The sequence below is a fragment of the Echinops telfairi genome, unplaced genomic scaffold (genome assembly GCF_000313985.2).
Source record: "Echinops telfairi isolate 266 unplaced genomic scaffold, ASM31398v2 ScPeMD7_7424;HRSCAF=8462, whole genome shotgun sequence".
Taxonomy (NCBI): Eukaryota; Metazoa; Chordata; class Mammalia; order Afrosoricida; family Tenrecidae; genus Echinops; species Echinops telfairi.
In genome coordinates, this window is record NW_022111324.1 from 42,698,320 (window position 1) to 42,708,267 (window position 9,948).

Sequence of the window (9,948 nt, forward strand, 5' to 3'; positions counted from 1 at the left end):
ATAGGGAGGGTATGCATTTCATTTAAGCCAAGAGGCTCCACTAATGATTGACTTCAACTTCAAGGTTCTTAAACTATCCCAAATCCTAGAATCCACTTGATCTTTCTGGGTCCTAAGCTTGAAATCAAATTCGATTGAGGTTACAAAGTTCAAGTTTCTTTCTGGTTACAGTCTTAACAGTAGGGCTTCCAAGTTCAAAGAAAACACTTTTGAGAAGATCTTGCTTCTAAGACATCAAAAAACTTAGAAAATAACATATTGATAAGTGAGTATACAAAAATCAGAAACATATGGATCAAATCTCACTTGGTAAGATGTTTAAAGGCATATGAGAACTACTTATTAACATTGTTTTGCCAAAGTCAAAAATCTTGGGGGTTCTCCTAATCTCCCCCTCTCCTAAATAGTTGAAAAAATTAAGATGAAAAGCTACTGTGGAATTATTACCTATTTTCCTTTTGAGCAGTATAAAAAGTCATTATCAATGGGCTCGTTTGATGCATCTTCCTGTGTAGCTTTGGAAAAATAAATCTCAAGCTCAGATTCTTTATGTTTCAAGTAGGAATAACATTGTTGTGGAAGGAGACCAGATTCATGAAGGTAAAGTGTGTAGAGCAATGCTGTCCAAGAGGAGTCCAGGAAGTCCCAAGGTTATGAATGAGATCCTTTCCCAAGTGTCTTTGAGTCGAATCTGAAGCTAAATCAGAACAGGGCAATGGCTGTTATTCAGCCTTGTTTTAGAGCAGGACAAAGATAAGGCTGTTATGTGTTAGAATAAATTCAAAGCCAGCGAGATAGTGTGGGAAAAGCCTCAAAATTGTTCCCATATTTTAAAAGCTGGACAAGCAGTCAATGAAGGTGATAGTGATGAGGGCTTGCTGTGAGTAGGGATGAATGAATTCAGGATGTGGAAGTGGTTCATTCCAGTTAGACTCCCTGCTGCCCAGATGTACAAAATCAGATCCTCCTCTTTGAACCTGAGCCCTAGAGGATCTGCATGCATAAGAACAGAAAGGAAATGGCATCCTCCATATAAAAATCACCTAATGGTCTTGTTAAAATGTCAATTCTGAATCAGTATAAGGATGTGGGTCTTCAAAAAATAAGACCCCCTAACAACATGACTAACAATAGCCACAAAAGGTGAATATGAGTGATCCAAATTCAGACACCCATAGCCTAGGAACTTACGCATAATAGGAGCCATAAATAGAAACACACACGTGTGTATTTGTGTAGATCACAGAAAACTATAGATAGCATAGAGAAGAATGGCAATTCCAGAATGCTTCATTATGCTGCTGCAGAACTTGTACAAGAAGCAAGGGACAGTCTTTTGAACAGAAGAGGGCGATAACGCATGGTTTCAGATCAGGAAACGTATGGATAAAGGTTGTGTGCTTTCACTGTACTCATTCAATCTCTATGCTGGGCAAATAATCCTAGAAGTTAGGTTATATGAAGAAGAATGTGGCATCAGGATGGGAGGAAGACTCTCATGAACAACCATCAATATTCATAATACTCAACCTCGCTTGCTGAAAGCCAAGAGGACTGCAAGCACTTACTGGTGAAGATCAGACTACAGTCTTCAGTATGGATTGATCACAAGTCAATGCAAATCAAACCATACTCTTCAAAACTGGGCCAGTAGGAAACATCGTGATAAATGGAGAAAAGATTGAAATTGTCAAAGACTGCATTCTACTGATCTCCACAATCAACACCCCTGAACCAGTAGTCAAGATATCAAATGACATACCGCGCTGGATAAATCTGCTGCAAAAGATCTACTGAAAGTGTTTAAGAGCAAAGATGTCATTTTGAGGATTAGGATGTGCCTGACCCGAGCCATGGTATTTTCTGTCACTTCATCCATATGGGAAAACTTGTCAAAGAGTAAAGAAGACAGGAAAATAATTGATGGAGTTGAATTACACTGTTGGTAAAAATATTGAATTACCATGGACTGCTGAAAGAACAAATATTTCTTGGAAGAAGTACAATCAGAATACTCCTTAGAAGCAAGGATGGCAATACGATGTTCCCCTTAAATTGGATGTGTTACAGTCCAGGGGTCCTCAAACTTTTTAAATGGGGCTAGTTCACTGTCCTTCAGACCTTTGGATGGCCGGACTATAGTTAAAAAAAAACTACTATGAACAAAGTCCTGTGCACACTGGATGAGTCGGCTGCTAAGCAGGACAGGCAGCGGGGGCAAAAACACCTGGCGGGCCGGATAAATGTGCTGGGCATGCCGCATGTGGCCTGCGGGCCCGTAGTTTGAGGACCAGTCACACAGAGAGATGCATCCCTGGAAAAGGACATAATGCTTGGTAAAGTAGAGGATTAGCAAAAACGGAAGACTCTTAGCAAGACAGAATGGCCCTGTGCATGCAGCGATGGCTCAAGTATAGCAATAATGAGCACCCATCAGGACGAGGCAGTGTTTCTTTCTGCTGCACAGAGCAGGGCTGCCATGTGTCAGAGCCGATTGGACAGCATCTCACAGCAACCTTAACCTTACAGATGCTTACATTTCAAAAAGATAATCAAAATAAGGTCACTATGAGTCAGAATTGATTCAGGGGCAGGGAATTTTTGTTTTTTGGAAGAACTAGGTGAAATCCATTTTAATGATTTAACCCGATAGATCTAACTTATTATTATGCTAATGTAAATCAATATAAAAATTATACCTTCTTTTTTCCCCCCCAAACGAAGTCTTTGAGATCTGGTATGTATTTTACATTATAGGACATTTTCATTTGCATTAGCTAGATTTCATCCCCTCAGTTACCCATATATGATGTAGCCACTATATTCAACTACACATGCAATAGATAGTTATGGTGCTAATATGTGTTTTGCTGAGACAATTTAAGAATTAACTGGAGTTACATAATGTAAAGGCTATGTTTTTCACAGAAGTTGGGACATAAGCAAGTATTGGGGAAATAATGTCTTTCACTGCCATCAAGTTGATACCAACTCATATTGACCCTGGTGGTATAGTGGGTTATATGATGAGCTGCAAACCACAAGATCAGTAGTTCAAACACACCAGCAACTGCATGGAGAAAAATGGGAACTTCTGTTGCCATAAAGATTTACAGCCTAAATATATGTACAAATATGCTTGATACAATTGATGTGTGGGATTGTTATAAGAGTCGTAAGAGCCCCCCTCCAAAGAATGATTTTTTAATTGAAATGAAAGATACAAGAAAAAAACAAGCTTTACAGCCTATAGGACTGCTATGATGACTGGTATATATTAATGATTATTGTTATTTTTTTATTGATCACCCTCTTTTCTTCTAATCCATCTTGCACTTTCAAAACCTTTGGAAAACCCTTTGTAAATACCTCACCATCTGGAAGTGTCTTATGCAGCCTAATTAGGTACAGTATCACTGCTAATTTTGTTTCATGTCCACTTGTCTGAGTTTCTGTAGTGCTTACCAGACAGCACTAAAACTGTCGAAAATAGCCATCAACAATTTTCAATGACCCTCTTTGTGAAGTGTCTGCAACCCATACCTTTGTGCAAGCAGGCAGAGTTCAATATGACCCATGCAGGAGGTCAAAGGAATTAATGTAAGTTGCATTAAGGATCCCTGGTAGTGCAGCCATTAAGCACTCAGATGCTCACTGAAAGGTTGGTAGTTTGAACCCACCAGCTCCTCCCGAGAGAAAGGCATATGCTTTTGTAAATATGTACAGCCTTGGGAACTCGATCGGACGGTGCTATTGCACCCTATAGGATCACTTGGAGGTGGAATTGACTTGACAGCAACGGATTCTTCACCTCTATAAAAATAGGGTCAGCTTGTTCATCGATGTGTTATAACATGTACCTAGCAGTGCCTGGCAGATAATAGATAATCAATGCACATTTAGTGGACTAAATAGAAAGATCAGAGCCCCGGCTATTGCAGGTGCCTCATACTTCGTGTTCTGCTGCTCTTATTGACTGAAACCTGCTGTCTGAACATTTGAAGCACTGAATAATTTAGAGGTTGATAATTCTATGACATACAATGATATGTTTGGTCAAGGGGTGCCATGTAAAGACTTTTCCATGGTTCTTCTCAAAACTGGTATTTTGCAACGGACGTGTAAAGCTTCACAGCATAACTGGCGATGTTGATGCGATCTCAACACTCCAAAATAGTAGTTTTCACCCTTCTATAGATTTCCTCCTATAGTGTTCAAATTCCTTAGTTTAAAAGAAGGCCAAGCAAAGTACAGTTTTTCACTCTCAATTTGCCATATATAATACAAAATTATATAACACTATGACAATATAAAAACCTACAGCATGCTCAAGGTAACTATTGTTTCCTGGAGTACAAATGGATTTAACTTTTTCCCACTTGTCCAAATTTCATTTTAGCAAGGCAATATCACCTTCAGTAAAAGATGCTGTCTTGGATAGCAATAATCAGCAAGAGATATGGACATTTTTCATAAAATAGCACTTACTGATATAAGCCACGCTGGGACATCAGCTTTTGTTGGTAAGTCAGGAGATTTAAAGGAACACAGAGATCAGGGCACAAAAGCAACAACATACTTGCAAAGTACAGCACCTACAGGAGGTAGGAAACTGGCTTCTCTGGTCTCCTCCCAGGTCTTCTCTTACTCTGGGTTAATGGTGATGAGACTTAATCAGAATAACATGCGCCGGGCATATGGAATTGATGCCAAGGAAGAAAGGCCAATGTCAGTGGTTTTACTCTATGCTTGAAATAGTGGAGGCCAGAACATGTTGACCTCATGTGAGCCTTTGATAACCTAGCTGTAAAATTGGCTTAGAGGATTAATTATGAGAGCAATGAGGAATTTTAATTATTACCCAAAGCAGAGAGTAAATATTCTGAACCAGATTTAATGCTTCTAAAAGTCTTGGGAGAAATATTTCAAGACACTTAGCCCAATCATCTGAAATCATGTTCAATTTTGTTATTAATAAAAATCAGAAGTGGGTTTCATATTAGAAGTCACCATCTACATAGGATAATGAAACCTGGTTAATGTTACGGGTGATTACTTTCTGAGGTTCTGTTATGCCAAAGAGGCTTTCTATTCTTGTAAAGAGTTGACCGGCTCAGAAACCCAGAGTCCTACAGGGTCATAAAGAGCCAGAATTGAGTTCATGCAGTGCATTTGGCGATGGTATTTGGCCACGGATATGATGAAGTTCAACAGGAAAGGTCAAGGTCCAAACCAGTTGTTCAGTTAGTTGCTCTTTGAACAGATATTTATTGGCCATCTGCTATGAACCAAACTCTTCTATTGTCTAGGAAAACAACAGAGAACGTAACAGTGACCCTGTTCTCTTGCTGCTTATAGTCTAGAAAAAAAGATAAATAATATACAGAAAGGTAAATATGTCTTATTATATCAGGTAGTGACGAATGTTACAAAGAAGCATGGACCATATGGAGGTATTGTTGTAGGTGTATTGTCAGTTGCTTTCTAGTGAGTGTGAATTCACAGCGGCCCTGTGCACCACAGAACACAACACTGCCTTGCCCTGTGCCGTTTTCACAACTGTTATTTTTGAGCCCATTGCTGCAGTCACTGTGCCAATTCTTATCAGGGAGGGTCCTCCTCGCTTTTGCTGACCACTGTTTTACCAAGCATGATGTCTTCCTCCAGGAGTGGTGCTTCTGGAAATTCGTCCAAAGTGTGTGAAATGCAACGTCAGTGTCTTCATTTCGAAGACGGATTCTGGCTGTACTTCTTTCACGACAGACTTGTTTGTACTTTTGGCCGTCCAAGGTATTTTCAACATCCCAAATACTTCACCAGCACCATAATTTAAATACATAAATTCTTTCATGTTCCTTATTTATTCTCTTACTTAAAAAAAAAATCATTTTATTGGGGGCTCTTACAGCTCTTATAACAATCCAGACACCCATTGTGTCAGTCACATTTGTACATATGTTGCCATCATCCTTTAAAAACATTTTCTTTCTACTTGAGCCCTTGGTATCAGCACCTCATTTTTTTCCTCCCTCCCCCACCTCCCATCCTCATGAACCCTGGATTACAAATTATTATTATTTTCATATCTTACACTGACTGCTGTCCCCCTTCACCCATGTTTCTGTTGTTTGTCCTCCTTGGTGGGGGGAGGGTTGTATGTTGATCATTGTGATCAGTTCCATCTTTCTCCCCCCCTACCTTCCCCCTACCCTCATGGTATCACTACTCCCATTATTGTTCCTGAGGGGTTTATCTGTCCTGGATTCCCTGTGTCACCAGCTCTTATCTTTACTGGAGTACATGCTCTGGTCTAGCCAGATTTGTAAGGTAGAATTGGAATCATGATAGTGTGGGGGAGGAAGCATTAAAGAACCAGAGGAATGTTGTATGTTTCATTGGTGCTATACTGCACCCTGGCTTGCTCTTCACTTCCTTGTGACTCTTCATAAGGAGATGTCCAATTATCTACAGATGGGCTTTGGGTCTTTACTCCACCCCTCATTTGCACTGATATAATTGTTTGTTCTGGGTCTTCTGATACCTGATATTTGATCTCATCGATACCTCACTATCACACAGGCTGGTGTGCTTCTTCCATGTGAACTTTGTTGCTTCCCTGCTAAATGTCCGCTTGTTTATCCCCAAGCCTTTAAGACCGCAGCCACTATCTCTTTTGATAGTCAGGCACCATCAGCTTTCTTCACCACATTTGCTTATGCATCTATTTTGATCATATTGGGAAGGTGAGCATCACAGAATGCCAGGTTATGAGAATAAAGTGTTCTTGTGTTGAGGGAGTACTTGAGTAGAGGCCCAATGTCCATCTGCTACTTTATTATTTGACATATAATATATGTACATAGAACCGTGTTCCTATAATTATATATAAACGTATTTACATATGTACATGCCTGTATTTATACCTCTGTAGATGTCCTTTGCCTCCTAGCTTTTTCCTCTATTTCCTTTTACTTTCTGCCTGTCCCACTATCATGTCCGACCTTCATTCAGCTCTCAGTGATTTCTCTCAGCTACATTGCACTTTATCAAGTCCCACCAGGCATCCTATGCCCTCCTCAGCATCAATTCTACTTGTTTATCCGGCCTATCTGATCTAGCTAGACATGAAAAAAACAAAAACAAAACAAAACAACAAAAACAAATCTATAAATAGTTCCAGGTCTTTCTTTTGACCTTTATGAGTGTTTTCCACTTTAATCTGATGAGGTGCTTTGCCCTGTCTCTGATGTCAATTTTGGGGATTCCTTCGGGACTTCATTGCTTTGCTTCCTTGCTGCTCTGTTAAATGCCCTTTGTGGTTCACCCCGTTGTGTTGGGGTCAGATCGGGCTCAATTCCTGCACTGTGTCTCCAATGCTGTCCCCCACGAAGCAGCAAACCAATAGAAAGGTCTTCAGGGCCAGCCCCAATCCCAGTCATGTGGACCCCTTCCCCAGAAGAATGAGCTACAGAGGACAGTACTGAAGCTACAGCTCAGTGAGAGGGGGCGCATCTGCTCAGAACACACTGGCACAAACTAAGAGGGAAGGAGAGAGAAAGAGAGAATGGAGCCCATCCCGGCCCACCAGGAGTACGATATTCCTGCTCAGAGCAGCCAATGCATAGAAAGGACCATAGGGCCAGCACCAGGAAACAGGGCATCCTGGCAGTGACCGATAGTGCTATTCTCTCACTTTTACATGCAGATGAAGTGATTAAAAATAGCATTGCTTGGATCAGTCACACCTTAGTCCTCAAAGTGACATCTCTGCTCTTTAACACTTTAATTTAAAGAGAACTTGTGTAACAATGGGAGTATTACTCTCCTTTGTTTATAAACCAGGATTTTACATAAGAGGGCCAGAGAAGGAGTTGATAATTGAACTGAGATGCAAGTGTCTAAAAGGAGAATTCCAGGGAGAGAGACTAGCATTTGCAGAGGACCGTTGGCAGCAGAGTGCCCAGTCTATTTTAAGAATAGCAGGAAGACCAGTATGGCTAGAACAGAATGAGTAGAGTCAAGGGTGGTAGAAAACGTGGTTTGAGAGGTAGCCAAAATAAGACTGAGTGAAGGTATGGACTTAGGATTTCTTTATGCAAATATGTGAGGTTGTTAGGTGCTGTTGTGTTGATTCTAACACATAATTACCCCCTGTGAGAGGGTAGAACTGCCCCGTAGGCATGGCTATGCTGTAGTCTTCAGGGAAGCACATTGCCCATCTTTCTCTATTAGGACAGCCAGCTTTTGGGTTAGCAGCTGAGTGTGAAATCACTGCACTTCCAGAGCTTCTTAGAGGAGTTTATTCTTGCTCAGCGGTCTACTGCGTTCTAGGAGAGATTTTTAATTTGAAGTAAGAGCTGCCTGAAAATGTATCTCCTGTTAGGGGGCCCAATTCATCTGGTCTTGCATGAATTTCTTATGCACAACTGCTCAAAGACAAGCTGTAGACAGATTTTCAAATCATTTGCAGTTCATTGTATAATACCAGTCTTTGCATAAACTCTACTTGTACTTTTATGAAATAAAAAGAAAATATCATGTAAGCTTAAATTATGACACGTGGAATTCAATCATGGTTTTTTTGTGGGGGAGTGGGGGTTTCCTGCTGTGGAGTAAACATAGTTAGGGCCCTGGATTTTCCATTCACTTGTTTTACTGTTAACTATGGCCATTTACAAACATTGGTGTTGGAAGAACTATTCTTCACTACATTTTTTACCAGACATTTACTGTACAGAACTAGTGAATTGAAAAGAAAATGGTAAGGAAATAGCAGCAGGCATTTCCACAATGTGCAACAATATGTACTTTGGTCACTCGTAAATGTTAGCTCCACCAAGAAAACTTGGCCTAGCAAACACATTCTCTAATGTAGCATCCAACCTTATAACATTATTCTCCTGGTAGATTGTACTAGACGAACCATGTTTGCTACCATTCTTTTTTCTTCTGAAATAGCAATGATCTGTAATAGAAATGATGATTTAATCAATCTCTCCATATACATATGTGTTTGAAAACATGAGTTTTAATAAATGTAGTATACATTAGATACTATTATGGATTTAAATGAAGCCAATAATTTTATGACAAATTAAAAATGCCTTGGAAATAAAAAGGTAAAACCAATCATTCATTTATGTTTAAGATCCATTATTTAGTTTCATTACCCTTGGTTGATTTACATGTCCTCAATCACAGTGGATTTTCCTCTCTCAATATTCTATAGTATATCTTATATACACTAATATTTTATCATTTATGTTACATCAACATCAGGGCTGACTTTGTTGCTGACCTTAGACTGCTTGAACCGGAACTCTTTCTCTTTCTGCATGCGGTACTGCTCAATTTCTGCCGTTGCTTCTTCCTTTGCTTGTTTTGATCTCTTCCCTTTTCCTGGAAATTAACAGTGGGATCAAAAGGAATGGTGCATCTTTAGAATATGCATGGGATTTCAATTTTTTAAAAATGGGTAAATTGCACATTTACTGGTGATTTTTTCCTTAGAGGAGCGCATTTCATTAAATAACAACAATGATAGATATATTGAGAATAATAGATTTAGTGCTCATTTTTCTAAATGCATTCTTTGAACCATGGCAATGACAACTTTCTTTCATGCCTACGTGTTTGAATTAAAGGCCTTCTCATTTGTCCACATGAGTAACAGAGAACAGGTTTTCACGGACACAGGCTTGAAAAGACATTCTTGGGTCAGATCATGTGTTCTGATTTGCACCCAGGAGTCCTTCAATCCACACCAACTGGATCCTATTTAGCACTGGCGGATCTCCAAAGTCACTACAAACACATAACTCTACCAAACTGGCTCACCTTTTTTTTTTAACCCATTTTATTGGGATTTTTCCTTACTACTTGTTGACTCTAGTATTTCTGATTAAGTCTCTCAGCCCCACAACACATCAAAGTAGTTTTTTTTTTTTT

General features: G+C 39.7%; 1 protein-coding gene across 1 annotated transcript in view; it reads right to left on the bottom strand.

Moving 5' to 3' along the window:
* Positions 1-8,884: 8,884 nt before the first annotated feature.
* The window catches only part of ATP6V1G3 (ATPase H+ transporting V1 subunit G3), a 15,118-nt gene continuing 14,054 nt past the window's right edge, over positions 8,885-9,948 (bottom strand). The window contains exons 2-3 of the mRNA XM_004700072.2: positions 9,299-9,399; positions 8,885-8,965 (exon numbers count right to left, since the gene is read on the bottom strand). Coding sequence (XP_004700129.2) covers positions 8,885-8,965; positions 9,299-9,399 — 182 coding nt within the window. The remainder of the gene's footprint in view (positions 8,966-9,298; positions 9,400-9,948) is intronic.